Raw genomic sequence first — 16,545 nt, forward strand, 5'->3', positions numbered from 1 at the left:
ATGGCAGCCAAGAACTAGAAATAAAATAGATGTCCATTGATGGGGGAATGGCTAAATAAATTGTGATACTTCAATACTTGAATATAATGGAATATTACTGCTCCAAAAGATAGCATGAATATGAGGAATACAGGAGCCAAAGGAAGACTGACTATGAACTGATACAAAGAGAAGCAGACCCAAGAACAGAACTCTTACCGTGTAAATGTTACACACAACAATAAAAATTAAAACTGAATGTTGTGCAATTATAATGACTAAGTTGGTCCTTAAAGAAGAGCTATGGAGGCAGCTAGGTTGTGCAGTGGATAGAGCACCAGCTTGGGAATTAGGAGGACCTGAGTTCAAATCCGGCCTCAGACACTTACTAGCTGTGTGACGCTGGGCAAGTCACTTAACCACAATTGCGAAGAAATAGAAAAAGAAGAACAATAAAAGGAAGAGGACATATGGGGGAAGCAGAGCCAAGACAGTGGAGTAAAAGTAGGGACTCGCCTGAGTTCTCCCCCAAATCTCTTCAAATACTTCTAAAAAATGACTCTGAACAAATTCTAGAGTGGCAGAACCCAAAAAGAGACAGTGAGGCAGATTTCCAGCCCAAGACAACCTGGAAGGTCCACAGGAAAGGTCTGTTACATTGGCCTGAGAGAGGAGCGTCCAGCACAGGGCACAATGGCAGACCCACCCCAAGCAAAGCCAGAACAGGTTTCAGGGGACTAAATCACCAGCAGCAGTGGCAGGTTTCATTCTTCTCAGCCCACAGACACAACAAACAACTTAGAAGGTCAGCAGAAGTGGTCTGTCAGAATTGGGTGAGAGAGAATCAGAGTCCAGCAGGGAGTGCCAATACAGCCCCTGCACCAGCAAATCAGGAACAGGTCTTGGGAGTGACTGAATCAGCAGCAGCAGTAGTGGCAGTAGCACTGCTCCTGCAGCTATTAGCCCACAGGTTGAATGTTTGAAAGTCACCTATTTAGACTTTTGGGAGCCAAGATGGCAGAGTAAGCAGTAAGTCCCTCTCACCTCCCTTTATTGATCCTGAAAAACCTGGAGAATATTGCCCCAGGATTTTGCAGAGTCAGCAGTCTTTTAGTTCCTGAGGCTAGGGGGATTTTTGAACACTGTCATTATAATGACCAAGAATGGTTCCAGAGAAGAAAATAAAAATATCTCCTTTCACTGGAGAAGTGGAAGAGTCTACATGTAGAATGTTGTCAATGTGTCAACAGATTTTACTAAACTATCTGGTTTTGTTTTGAGTGAGGTCTTTTTAATCTTCATTGCAAGGAAAGGCTTGCAGATATGGTAGGGAAAAGGAGTAAATTTAGCAATAAATATGACATAATAATAAAAGGCATTAATTAAAAGATTTTAATAGTAAATGAGTACCACCATGAATTACAAGACTGGGGGGTATGAACAGAGGACAGAGATGACCTCACCAAATTTTATGTTTGCTCTATGCCAACAAAGTTAATAGAAAATTCAGACTTCTTATTCTAGCCCTGTTCCTCTTGAAATTTTCTATTACATTGATTTCTATTATACTGATTCTTGTTTCTCAATCATCCTGAAGCCCATCTCCTCAGACCCCGTGGCTTCCATAAACCTCTCTTTTCCTAACCTCCTGAACTTCAGCATTTTTCCTTCACTTCTCTCCTCTTATGACTTCATACAACAGTTCTCCTCGACTACCAGCTGTCAGTGATAAAGTTATCCATTCTAGTAATATGAAATGTTCTCAAAGTGATATTCTGCCCTCTAACAGGATAATCCCTTGCACAGGGTTACTAGCCAAACCTAGGTTTTAGTGACTAGTCACTGGAAATGTATAGAATTATATTTATTCTTGTCAAATGTGTGACATAAAGGAAAAAGTACTCCTGGGACATGGAATAAAGTGAACTGGCTTTTGCTCTTATTTCTGCTACTTGGGATTTGTATGATGTTATAGGAGCTATACTCGTTTGGAGTGAGTGGCAAATGGCCTGTGGGGCTGCCATGCCCATGCAATGCTGAGGAAAAAGTCAGACCATGGCCACTCCAGGAGCCTTTTTTGTCTTCTTCCTGTTGCTATCATCCTCTAGATCTTCCTTCCTCTTTCCTTGGGCAGCTCCACTCAGAGACAGGTAAACTGAGCTGGTCCTTTAAGTGATGGCCATTTGGCTTCTTTGCTACCAGAAATGTAAGAGACTTGGTTGGGGGACAATGGCTGGTGGAGATTACATCAGAGGGTATGCCTGAGTTCCTACTGCTCGTAGGAAACTTTTATTTCCTGAGTTACTTATGTAGTAGCTATGGAAGCAAATGGCAACAGCATTTATACCTTTTTAACTTTGAAAGGTATATTCTTTCAATTTACTATTAGTAAAGTTGTCTTTATGGTATTTTATTATCCCTGAATGCCTCACTGCATATTTCAAACTCTAAACCTGAGTCATGGGACTAACCTAACTTAAATCTGACCTAGAATATTTAGCATAGTCCACAGGGATTATTTTGGAATGGCTCTGTATTTAAATTCTGTTTTTAAGTGTGGAAAAGGTGCTGTCAAAAAAAAAAAAAGAGAAAGCCTGAGGAGATTAGATGGCCTCATACAGACCATCAGAGATAAAATCCCACTTTCTACAAGAAGTCATTGCCGGTTCCCTTAATGCTAGTGATTCGCTCCCTTTTACCCTGAATATAGTTTGTCTGTACATAATTGCTTGCATGTTGCCTCCAATATTAGACTGTGAATCCCCTACAAGCAAGATTTATTTTTTACCTTTCTGTTCTGTCTCCTCAGTATATGGCACAGTGCTTTGTAGATAATAGATAATAAATGTTTCTTGACTTGTCTAATATCCTATAGCTGGAGAACTGTTTAAGATACATTTGAGAGTCCTTTCAGTTGGATAAGGAGAAAGTTCCCATTCACCCTGTGGGATTAATGAGATAAATGCTCGAGGAGCTTAACAGGGAAATTTTAAAATATTACCTGGCTCTTATGGACAGCTTTGGAAAAGCTGCTGCATTGCCAAGGCAAAGAGAGTAAAGATCAATAGTCCTCGTATATTGGGCAATTAGGGAAGTGAAGGAACTTTTGTCCTTGAAAGAGAATGCCTTGAAGGTAGATGAAAGATTAAAAGATCTGATAGATGAAAAAAAATGAAAAGAAAAAAATGCTAACAAAAGTGGGAACTGACAGGCTAAAAGTGAAAGGTAAGATGTCTGCCTCACATTTCTCTAGATGTGTTAAACTCAGTCAAGATTAGAACTATAAGGGAGGAAACCAGGAGCACAGTTAATCATAAGTGAGAAATACAGCATTTGGTAAGAGAGCCTTGGCCTCACAAGATATAACTTCACAAGGAGTAACTCCAGTGGGGGAAGCAGAAGGAAAGGGTCAGAAAGTGAACAGATTATCAATATCAAGGAACTTGGGTGGTTGAGAAGAAATCTAAATAGTAAGCAAGTGATGGAATAATAATAATGACATTTACATAGGGCTTACTGTGTGACAATGTACTAAGCTACTTGCAATTATCATCTCATTAGATCCTCATAACAACCCTGGGAAGTAGGTGCTATTATTATTGCCATTTTTACAGTTGAGGAAACAGAGGTTAAATGACTTACCCAGGGTCACACATCTAGCGAGGATCTAAGACTCAAGCCTTCCTGACTCTAGGCCCAGTACTCTGTGCACTATGGTGCCACCAACAATGGCTAGTGAAGTTATAGTCTAATGGGGAAGATTTTAAGTTATTTGTCAATTGCAGGGTTTTATTGCCTGGTAAAGCTAAGAGATGATTTGCTTTTACAAAATCAGTTGATGCAATGGGAAGCTTCATAGGGATCACCTTTTGTTCTTTGCAGGTGGATAAAAGGTTTTTTGGGTTGTTTTTTTTTAATACCGATTCATGAAGAGTATTTATGAGTTTGAGTGGCCTTACTCCTGAGAATAACAGATCCGTATAATTAAAGATGCTTTGAAGTAAATACCCATTGAGGTATTCTGATGATACCCATTGCATAGAGTTGTTTATAAAGCATCAGACACATCATATACTCTATGCTGACATTTTAAAATTAGGTTGATTCTCTTATGAAAACAGTAGAGATTGGGGACTGGATCCTTCATCAAACAAATGATCAACGGACATTTTTTTAATCGCATACTATGTTCCAGGCACTGTAATGGACTCTGGGGATAAAATGCAAAGAATGAAACAATCTCTACTCCCAAGGAGTTTACATTCTAACAGGGAAACAGCATACAGAAAAAAAATATTAAAAGTGATGTTTCAGTTGGCATAAAACCCTACGAGCCCCTTATCCAAGGATGTTGCAAATACTCATGTTCAATGCCAATAACAGCATCTGCTTTTGGAGAACCAGTATGACATGATGACATGATTTTCAACCTACTACTGACTGGTTGATTATGCCCTCTTCCTCCTTAACATGGCAAGAGGTTTAACTCAGTTCCTACATGATTTAGCTCACTTTTAGCTCTGTTCAAACACAGCCTTGGTTCCTCTAAGTTCACCTCAAAGAATGACATTGTTTCCAGCTGAGTCCTCTGCAGGACCAGGGTACCACTGGTCATTCTAGAAGATCACGGCTTGTTCCTTTGGGCATTGATGCTTTGCTGGATGCAAAAACCAGCCTAGATTCCAACTTCCAGATTCTGACAGCTTTTGAAATTCAAAGGCTGGAGACTCTATTCCAAAAATCTAGAATGGAAAAGAATAAATAAAAAAGGCAAGGAGGCCTTGTTTCTCAGGAGCCACAGGTCACAGGGAGGGAAGAAGGCCTTGAATCATCTCTCACCAGATGCCAAGAGTAAAGAAGTCACTTCTCTCCTCAAAATTCAAATGCAGCATAGACTGTCATGCTTCTTTTGTACGATCAGCAAGTAGGGCTCTGTGGGTCTTCAAAGAAGAGGAGCAGCCACGCTACTGTACCCACACGCTTTCCCCTTCTGTCTTGGAGTCAGAAAGACTACTCTTCATGGGTTAAAATCTGGCCTCGGACACTTACTAGCTGTGTGACCCTGGGCAAGTCACTTAATCCTGTTTGCCTCAGTTTTCTTGTTTGTGAAATGAGCTAGAGAAGGAAATGAAAAACCACTGCAGTATCTTCACCAAGAAAACCCCAAAGGGGGTCACAAAGAGTAAGACACAACTGTAAAAAAAAAAAGACTCAACAATAAAGTAATTTCTAAATTATTTGAGATAGCTTTGAGTTTGGATATTATTAACAATTTCAAATATAAATTTTCTCTTTTTTACATAATACTGAAAAAAACATAAATCAAACAAATTTGAATAGAACGCCATTTTATGTAGACAGGTTTGAAACAATCCTGGTACCTTTAGTATATTTACCTAAAAGGACTTATGATAAACCACCCCACTTTTCTTATTTTTCTAAATGAAAGATCAAAACATCCCACTTTTTTTCTTTTCATGAAGAGTGAAAAAGAAACTATGGCTCCCTGGATTGTGAAATTTTTAGAATTTAGGAAGATTCTAACAAAAGATAGGGACTATCAATCACATGGCCATTTGCTTAATTTGAAATTTGAAATCTCATCAACATGAGTACTGCCTTTCATAGGGTAGAAAACAATCCAATCCTACTTTCTCATCCTGTGTAACATGTATCTACATCTTCCCATAAATCCTCTAAAGGTGATATACCCAATATTCCTCTGGATCTTTAGACATTGCAGGGTTAGCTTGATCTTATTACATGACAGGCCTGCCTCCTAGAAATAGATTTCTTTTGTGATAGGTTTCTTCTCCTGTACAATAAAAACAACAAAAACAGCTAACATTTATATAGTTTGCTGTTTTACAGTGTTTTACATATATTGTCTTACTTGATAACTGCACAGTTTTAATGGATCATATAATAGCCTATGCAAATCAACATGTGCTTCTTTACTGCCCTTTGAATAACTTACAAATTAATTCTTTGGAAACTGCAGTATTTCATGACTAAAAACATAGTATCACCAGAAAAATACTAATAGGCCTTTGAGGAAGAAGCTGAATGTATGCTCATCATAGCTTGGGTCATATAGCCATTATACATTATATGAATTTCCACCTTACATTTTGAGGGAGCAAAATGATATTTGTTTTTCTCATTTTTTATCAACTAAACATAATACTTCTATGTTTCTAAGAAATTTCTAATAAATTACATAAATAAAATGAAGAAAACCAAAAAACTACCAAAATTCAGTGAAAAGTAAAGGATATTCCTCTAGAGTAAGAATTGCAAATAACAGTACAACCTTCAACAAATCCACTTATTTACCACTGACTACTGTAGATTTATTGCTACAAGAAAGTAGCATGGATAATTATTTTGTTAGAGATCCTGTCTCAGAAGGTATTTTCCTTGCCCTATATTCTCATCCTCATCAAAACAGCAGAAAACTGAAATTAAATATACAAATAATCTTTTATAATCTTTGGGGCTGGGGATGCCTAAAAATGAAACATTACCTTTAAGTAAAGGTTTGGGATTTGAACAAATTGCAGAGTAACATGAAGCAGCATTAGGCATCAATCTAGAGCACTGAAGCTCTAGCAACCAGTACTTTAGAGCTTAAATGACAACAAGCTACTCAAATTTCTGACAATTCAAATTAGAGACAACATGTAAATATGCAAAAAGAAGAGATTTAGCACAGAGAATACATATAACAACACATGCTCTGAGGCACATACCCCAACTCCCTCTGCCACTGGTGAGTTAGGTCTTCAGCATTTGGTTACTATACTCCTTCAGAGCTCTAAGGGTGCTCCTGAAGAGTCTATCAGTTGAGATCATGGGTTGAGATTCATTTCAGTCAGTTAGCCCTAAGTAGCTTTTAGTAAGAGGTATGTGTTGAGGTGGTACTAGTAAGAACCTTTAGCACAAAACAAGCTCCCAAAAGTCTGGAACATACTCTCCCACAAGTACCTATGGCATCCAGGAGAAAGTGGCCCCAGGCTTAGAGAGGTCAGGTCAAAAGGGTAACTCACAACTATGGGTTGCTGGAAGTCCTTTTCTCCCCTTTGGGCTCAGGAAGTTCTCCTTAGGCCTGGTGTAGTCTCTTTGCCAGATGCCTTGTGGATCTCACTGCAAACACTGCCATCAACTGATCCAGGGATCCCATTAGGAAGCTGAGAAATCTGACATCCTCCAGACTCTCCTTCTTTCCTAGGCAGTTCTTCCTAAGAATTCCTTTCCTTGAATGCCAAGCTTTTTCTGACCTCTGGATGACTCATTCTGAACTAGCCTGATACCTTAATGTATGACCAGGTCTTCAAGGACTATCCAAACAAGATCCCTGGGTAATATCACTCCAGTCCCAAGGACACTTTGCACTCAATCTAAAGCCTGTGACCAAGATTGCTTGATGGGGCATCTCATCACTTACTCTAAGTGGGACACGGTGCTTTAACTGAATAAATCAATCTCATTCTTAAATCATCCCCACACCTCGACTCCCCACGTAGTTTTGACATTTGCTGTCTCCTCAACAAATTTATTGGAGTGTGTTTGGCAAAGTTCATACTTCCAAATTGTAGATAGGAGGTTCTGAATTATCAGTTTTGAAAGGCTTTTTAGGTATCTTGTACCAAAATTTCAGAAAAAGTCTATGCAGCACAATTTATAATAAAATATGTCAATTCACATCTTTGATACTTAGAAACACACGATGAACAACTTAAGAAACCATTACCATTTTCTAATACGCTACCACCTATCTTTTTGCTTGCAAAATGGCCTTCAGTAACCCCAAAACAATAAAGAAAAGGTAAAGAAAATCAAACTCTACATGTCGGAAGGAAAGCCCAGTTCCTTAGAAGATTCTCTGATCATGTGGGCTTCTCTCCACCAGAACCTGGTACCTTGGGTTGACTACAAGTCAGACTTTCACCCTTCAAGTCAGAAACAAAACTAATTTAGTGTGAGGCTTGTCATATAGTAGCACTCATATACCAGAACCAGGGAGCTAAGGGCAGAGGATCTTCACCTTAACCTTTCCCAAGCAGGGGCCCCTCCATTATGAGCTCAGTCACTGGCTTGGAGGGGAAGGGGTGCTGATGCACATAGCCTTCTCCTCCCCCCTGCCAAAATGGCCTGAACTTCAAACTCATATAAACATATTGGTTTAATCCTTAATTAACTTTAGAAGGAAAAGAAGTCAAGCTTCCTATCTGAAAAAAACAAAGTGAAGTCCTATACAACTTCCCAGACTTTGTGGAGCTATCCCCAGAGGGAATTAAGGCCAAGAGTCAACTGCAAGTCACCTCTTCACCCTCCAGTGAGAAATCCTAGGTGAAAACTCTTCCACGATTCCCTCATTGCAGAAGTCCATCCAACTGGGGTCTAGGGAAAAAAAATTCTAAGTGTCTTTTTCTTCACAGGACAGATCAAAATTTTCTTAGGGGACACTGTACCATAGGCAATCCCTTTGAAGTTCAGGCAAATTTCCTCTGGGTCCCTATTGCAAAGGGCATTTGAAATTTTTCCAATGAATTCTTGTCACTACAAGGGCACTTCTATTAGAATTTCAAACTCATCTAATAACAAGAAAGATAGGTTCCATTAAAACTAAAAACAAAAACAAATAAGCCCTAAACAAGAATGAGGCTCTCACTAAAAAGGAATCAAAGTGGAGGAGGGCCATTGACTCAGACCAGAGAACCAGGGCTGTGCTACAGTTGTAACCACATAGTCAAGGCTGAGGAAAGTCCTGAAAAAAAGTTTGCTCTTTCCTCAACTTACTCTCCTATTATCTATTTACAGATACTATAAATGTGATCTTTTGTTTAGTTATCAAAAACTTTCAGGAACCCGAATTTTATAAGATCTTGACTTTTACTTCAAACACTAACAGGCCAGAAGTGAACAAGAGACAGATGTAATTTTAAGTATTGTCTGCCTGTTAGTAATTTCCCTAACTAGAGGTTCAAGCAATTGCGACTGAACTTCTTGTCTAATATTAAAGTCTGTAAATATATATAGAGAGAGGAAACTAGTTAAGGGGCCATTATATTTACAGCAGGCCTAAAATCAACTAATTATTTTAACAACATATTACAGTAGGAAATTTTTTTTCCTCTAACAGAGCACTGATGCTTTTTATTATTAACAGTTTTCCATAGCAGGTTATCTATTTGCTTTATGAAATGTTCAGGGCATTTTTGACTTTTTTCATTTTATAATTATTCTATTACCATTCTGTCCTAAAATAAATGTATTTGTAAGAAACAAAAAAAAAAAAATCAAGGTTCAACAAAAGACCAACCTAACAAAGTCTGAAGAGGATTACCACTAAATGACCTTTTTTTTTTCACTGACAGTAATTCAAGATGATTATTTATTAATGTATATTGGGGGTTCAACCAGCATCAGCAAGAGTATCCACACTGATGAAATGATTATAGGTCTCTATAGTATTAAAGCAAATGCAGGCTCAAAGAATGTTAGAATTGAAAAAGGATCTTAGAGATTTTCTAGGCCCAAAATCTGATTTTACAGATGAAGAAACCAAGGTCCAGATAGGTCAAGTGACTTGTTTATAGTCACACAGCTAAGTTCCTAGGATCTAAAGAATTCCAAAGGAACTAAAACTGAAAGGTACTGTAGCTATTTATTTTACAATTTTTTTGTAATTCTCTCATTTTACAAATGGGGAAACTGAGACCTAGAAGAGCTAAAAATGTCTTTATTCCTTTATTCCAGTTCAGGAATTTACTCACCAAGGCCAACTCCTCTACATGTACACTTGAGCCATGCCTTCTCATCTTCTCCAGGAAATTTCCCCCACAATCATCTTCCCTCCTCTCATAATCTATAATCTCTCCCAAACTAAAGAGTTTTCCCTGCTAGTCTTTCTCATCCTGGGAGAGAAAAAAAACCTTCACTAGACCTTATCAGACCTTATCCTGAACATAAACACTAAAAAAGAGAATTGTGCCATACACAGCAGAACACAAAAGTGAGAATTCCTATATGAAACTGTAAATCTCCATTTCAAAACTTTTGCTTTAAAATAACTATATGTGTGTGTATAAAATTATACACATTACTTTCAAAACTGTCTTGTAGGTGCTGCCTTGAGAGCTTCCTTCAGTGCATTTTGAAAAAATGTTCAGCAGCCCTCCTTTTTTTAGCATCATTATTGCTAATTCTGCTGCCTTTCTGCCCCACTCCACCTCAATCAAGAAAAAGGAAAAGGAAAAGAAAAACTTGTAAAAATTAAGCATAGCCAAGCAAAAGGAATCCACACACACCCAAAACAGCATGTCTCTGCACCTTGTATCTCTGACCTGTCAGGATGTGGGTAAAATCCTTCACCATCTGTCCTCTGGAGACACTGCTGGTCATTGCTTCGATCTGACATCTTGAATCTTTCAAAGTGGTTTGTCTTTATAATGTTGTCCTAGTATAAGCTATTATCCTCATTCTGCTCACTTCACTCAGAATCGATTCACACTAACCAGGATACTCTGAGAGCTTAATAACACCTCATTATATTCATACAGTACAATTTCTTCAGCCACTCCTCAACTGTCCAAGGCACAGCTTAGATTTTAGTTTTGTTTTTGTTTTCCTTTTCTTTTCTCCCTTCAAGATTAGGAAGTTTGTTTTGCATATGTCTATTCCCTGCCTTGTAGTATCCTCACCCATCTAATTTATTTCTACACTAAATTATGTTTATGTTTTTCCAATCTTCCTTTGTCTGTTTCAGGTGAGTGAGGTTCACCTGATGCCCACTCCCCCATTCCTTCTCCTCCATGTTTGCAGAGTCTTCTCAAAAATCTCAATGAGGAGAAAGAGCAAGTTACACCCCTCCATGCCTCCTTTCTACACTAGCCCATGTTTCCTTTCACTCTCCCTTCTCTTTCCACTCTTCAAACTCTCAGATCAACCCTATCAACCCAAAAGGGCCTCTCTTCTTTAACTTATTTAATACCCTTTGAATACACAAAAGTTCTTAACCCTTCTTCTTCCCCACCAGAATATTAACACCACATCATCCTATAGCTTCTTCCAATTCATCAAATAAATTTCTTTTTAAATTTCTCTGGACTATTGTATTCATATTTCAAAATTCCAACTCAGCTGTTCTTTTCATTAGAAATGTTTGGAAATCCTCAATTCCATTAAAAATGGTTTTTTTCCTGTTATATTATGCTCAGCATTGCAAGGGGTAAATTATTATTGGTTGTGTAAGTCTCTCTTTTGTCTTTGGGAATATCGTATTTCACCACTTCTCATTTTCAGTAGAGGCCGCCATGTCTTAAGTGATCCCGAATACAATCCCTTGGTTCTAGCATTCTTTCTTCTGGATTCTTGCAATATTTATGCTTTAATGTAGGAGCTCTGGATTTTAGCAATGACATTCTTGAGACTTCTCCTTTTGGGGTTTCCTATTTGGAGGGGATTGGTGGACTCTTTGTTTTGCCCTCTGGTTCTAACACATCTGTGCAGCTTTCATTCATACTTTCTTGAAATATTCTATCTAGGCTTTTTACTGCAGTTTTCAGAGTGTTTTCAGTTTTTTGTTGTTTTTTTTCTTTAAATATCTGATTGATCACATTTTCTTTTATTTTTCAATCTTTTGGGTTTTTTTTCCTACATGTTTAATTTCTCATTTAGTGACTGACTTCTATTTGATCTATTCTAGTTTTCCAGGATTCCATTTTTTAGATTCAGTTTGCCATTTTCTCTTCTAGGTTACCTGTCCTAATTTTTCCCCAAGAGCTTTTATTTGATTTTTATCTCTTCCTTTATTTCTTCTAGATATTCATGCAGTCCTTAGGGAAAATGTGTTTTTCCAATTGAGTCTCTGCTTGTAATTGTTATAGAGTTAGTATTTTCAATAATCTTTAATTCTGGTTAGTATTTTCTTTCATTTATTTTTCTCTCCAGCTTTAGCTCTTGAATTAGAACTTTGTGTCAGGGTTAGGCTCTTCCCTATTCTGAGCTTTTAAGTGGGTAAGTGGTGTGGTCAGCCCAGCTTGTCGTTGTCCTGAGCCTTTTTTATTCTTGTACTAATCTCTGCCTCCTAGAAGCTGGGCAGCCTGACATCCATTCAGACAGCCATCTTAACACCAATGATCTTTTAATTGCCAAATATGTTGCTCTTTTCTCAATCTTTCATCCTTCTCAATTTTTCTGTAGCATTTCACATTGTTGACTACTATTTCCTCCTGGATACTCTCTTTTTCCTGGGTTTTTATGATATCGTTCTCTCTCAGTTCTCCTCCTAATTGACAGTTCCTTTTCTGTCTCCATTTGGCTCATCATCCATATCATTCTCTCTAATCCTGGTTGCTCCACAAGGCTCTATCCTTGAGGTCCATAAATTTGTTTTTAAATATTTTGATAACTATATTTCAAAATATTTGGTTTTCCTTGTAATCCTATAAATTTTATGCATTTAAAAACTTCATTCTGTGATGGGGTCCATAGGTTTTACCAGACTATCAAAGGGGTCGATGGAACAAAGAAATATTCAGAATCCCTGTTATACTATCTCACTAACTCCCAAGAGCTAAATTATCATGTCTATGCAGATAATTCCCATAACCTATATAACTTGCCTTAGTCTCCTTTCTGAATTCTAGTGACCAACTTCCTGGTGGACATCTCAAACTGGATGAGCTGTACTACTATCCTTCCAATCACCTAAGATTACAACCTCGGCATCATCCTTGACTCTTCATTCTCCCTTGCCCCACTTAACTAATCAATTGCTACATCTGTTTCCACCTGTATAATACCTCTAACATCTTTTCTTCCAGATTGGATCATGAAGAGTTGGACACGACTGGAAAATTACTTGACAGCAACAGCCATCTTCCTATAAAGAATATCTCCAACTTATAAAAATATTTTCAATGATTTTGCTTCACAAACCTCTCCTACGCTATCACAGAGAATCAACTGTGAGAACAACCAAAATTATTTTACCAATCTGGCATGCTTAACATTGTATAAAGTATCAGCTGAGTTAAAATTAGTGATACCTACGAAAGTAATAATTGTAAGTTATAATTTGAAACATCAGTAAACAAAAATGTTAAGAGCCAGACTGTCATATAATTATTTATTTGAATGATACCTGATTTAATCATGGTTGTTTTTAACATGAAATTAATAATTTACAAGGAGAATTGTTTATCATTTTGATTACAGTTATTAGCTATAACATTCAACTGAGCAACAACGATTATTTAATGTCACTGTTGCAAATCTCTTTTCATGGAGAGAATATATCCATGTAAAAAGAAAAACTAGTAAACATAAAGAACAGTAGAAGGGAAATCAGGTTATTAGAACACTACACTGGGCACCATTCTATGAAAAACATGCTGTCAAGCTCTCAGTACATCCACTAAGTAACAATAAAAATTCAGAATAAATATAAAGGCAGATGCTATAATTTACTTTTCAAAAAAAGTTACTGAGAACAGAGGACTACAGTTTTAGTAACATTTCACTCTTACACATCCATGTATGCTTATAGCCATAGACAGTACAGAACTCATGAACTATAGAAATCAGGTATAGCAGATGCATAACAAGCTGAATAGATGATTATGTCATTTAGTTTTTGACCCAAAGCCATTTATTGAACAGAACTAGATTGTAAATGTTTCTTCATCCCTATAATTCGCTCTCTTGCCACAGGATAAGGTTTCACAAAGTCTTACATGCATCTAATCTATACATACCACTTTTCTCTTGTATATCTCCAGTGCCCAACGCTATGCCTCCTGCAGAACAGGCTTTAATAAATTGTTTACTGAATTAAATTAAATTGAAAACAAAAGTTATAGAAATATTCTCCTTTGGAATTTAAAAGTGAGTGGTAGGAATTGTTTGTCTTAAGAGTGATTCAATAATCAATTAACAGACTGACCCCAAATGCTGGTGGCACATGCTTTTCTAATCCCACAGTCCTCCCCATCTACTTGGTTACATGTATTTGGTCCCATGCTGTTTTGCATACACACAAGAAAGTGTGGAAGACACACATTTACTTTGAGTGTTTCCTACAAGGTTAAATCTTCCTTCTCCCTATTATTGTTTCTGTTCTCTGGGAGCAGTGCTAAAAATAGCTAATCAGGCTTATCTTCTTAGGAGGAAAACCCCAATGTATAAAACTATTGCAAATTTTTTCAATAATTTTGCTTCATGAACCAGCCCTCTGCTCTGCTATCCCATGCATCTAATTCTGGTTCACAGAGTTCCAACTGTGATGATACACACGATGCTTTGATGTTCAACCAGGAGCTAACTTACTTACTTACAGTAGTAAACCTTTCCTCCATGTAGAAATCTCTATTAGTTAGTTATTTCATTCCAATATAAAATAAGATCACTAAATATAAATTAACATACTCAGCTGCTGCCTTATAGTGCTTCAAATCCTTCTTCAGACTTTTGTTCTCACTGTCCAAAAGTATATTCTGAGTGTACACATCGGGAACAAATCCAACATCTGGAGGTTTAAATGAACCCTTCTGAATTAATTCATACCTAGGACAAGATAAAATAACAACATCTCATATAATTTCATTCCACTAACTTAAATCAACTTATAATAAAAGAGTATGGGGGCAGCTAGCTGGCGCAGTGGATAGAGCACTGGCCCTGGAGTCAGGAGGACCTGAGTTCAAATCCAGCCTCAGACACATAACACTTACTAGCTGTGTGACCCAGGGCAAGTCACTTAACCACGCTGCCTAGCTAAAAACAAAACAAAAAAAAAAAGAGTATGTTATCAGCTGCTATCATATTACATTTATGGTTTACATAATATCCATAAAATATTTCATATATTAAGAAAGTTATGGAAGTATTAAGTACTATCATAATTATCATTGTCCTCACTACTACTGTCATCAGGTAGCTTGTCCTCTATTAATATTTCAAATTATTTCATAAGATTTAAAATGACTGGCATGCCAAATTATTTATTTAGCAATTTATAAAATATCTATAAAAAAAAATTTCTGGGGGCAGCTAGGTGGCGCAGTGGATAGAGCACCAGCCCTGGATTCAGGAGGACCTGAGTTCAAATCCGGTCTCAGACAAATAACACTTACTAGCTGTGTGACCCTGGGCAAATCACTTAACCCTACTGCCTAGCCCAAAAAGAAAAAAAAAAAACAATTTCTGCCTGAGATCATATTCCAACAAAAACATACTGGTTAAAACATCACAGGGTAGTTTAAATCACATCTTGTTGGGTGTTGAAAAACTGGTTTTCAAATTGCTTGGTGTGACACATACATTACAACTAAATTACTAAGTTTATTTATTTAATTATTAAGTTAAACAAAACTACTAACTTACTGAGTAGAAATTTAAGACATATAGTAAACACAGCAGCAGAATTGCAACTTTGGAATAACTTTAATAATAGTTATCAGATTATAGAATATCAACGTTTCTATCTGCCAAAAGCAAGAACTTTATATTGTATTGTGAAAAATTTTGTTAGCATAAGGAAGAGTAGAGACAATCTATCAGAAAGAAGAGATTAAGCACAGTTATTGCTCTGGGGAATGCATTTATACTTCTGAAGGGAAGAGGAAAGGAGGAATTTACAGTAAAATGAGGCAAAGATGAGCTGTTGGTGCTTCTGAATTTGCCTCGTCATTCTATGGACACAAGAGGAATGACTGAAAAGGGATCTCCAAAACAGTGCCTAAGTATAGCAAAGCTACCCCAAGATTCCCCAGTTAGATTCTGTCCCAGCATCTAGCCCTGCCATGATAAACCTCAACTAGAGAAAGATGGCAGAGTATGGTCCCTGAGGTTAAGCTTGATCAGCCCACGTTCACTCGAAGGAAGCAGCTTCCTGACCTTTGGATCATTTGAGATTCATAATGAGCTGAACGCACAGAGGCACAGACGATTCCTCTGTTGCAAGATACTTTTTTCAAAGGTCATTTATCCTTCCAAAAAGGCATCCTTGCTACAGAGGTCACTGATATTATTTTTGGAATGACTAATTTTTCCTTTTGAATTTTTGATTGTTCACATATTTATTTGTGATTTTAAAACTCTAATAACACTTCCAGTAGCTGTTGTCAAAATAATTTTTGCAAGACACAAGTCTGACCCAAATAGCTTGCTCACTTGTTAAAAAAAAAACTTTCAGTGGCTCTATATTGCCACTAAGATAAAATAAAAGCTCTTATGCCTGGCATTTAAAGAATCTGGCTTCAATATCCATTTCCATCCTTATTCCATACTGCTTCCCTTTATTACAGTCTACATTCCAGACAAAATAGGGAACTAGCTGTTTCTCTGACTTCCCAATTCCCACTTCAGTGCACAAATTATGTCCAATGCCTAGAATGCACGCCTTCATTTCTGCCTATCAGAATCCGTCCTTTCTTCAAGGTTAAACTCATGTGAAATCTTCCTTGTCTGTTTACATTTGATTCCCATCTCCTCCTCCAATGGATTAGAAACTCCTTGAGGGAAGAACCAATTTTGTTTTCTGTCTTTGGACCCCCATCA

The 16,545-nt window shown here is 37.3% G+C and overlaps 1 protein-coding gene across 1 annotated transcript in view; it reads right to left on the bottom strand.

Moving 5' to 3' along the window:
* The window catches only part of SPAG16 (sperm associated antigen 16), a 1,202,663-nt gene that overhangs the window by 1,156,426 nt on the left and 29,692 nt on the right, over positions 1-16,545 (bottom strand). Inside the window, exon 5 of the mRNA XM_078147281.1 lies at positions 14,413-14,550. Within this exon, the coding sequence (XP_078003407.1) occupies positions 14,413-14,550 (138 nt within the window). The remainder of the gene's footprint in view (positions 1-14,412; positions 14,551-16,545) is intronic.

Source organism: Phascolarctos cinereus, unplaced genomic scaffold (assembly GCF_003287225.1).
Source record: "Phascolarctos cinereus isolate Bilbo 61053 unplaced genomic scaffold, phaCin_HiC Scaffold_7;HRSCAF=346, whole genome shotgun sequence".
In the NCBI taxonomy this organism is placed as follows: Eukaryota; Metazoa; Chordata; class Mammalia; order Diprotodontia; family Phascolarctidae; genus Phascolarctos; species Phascolarctos cinereus.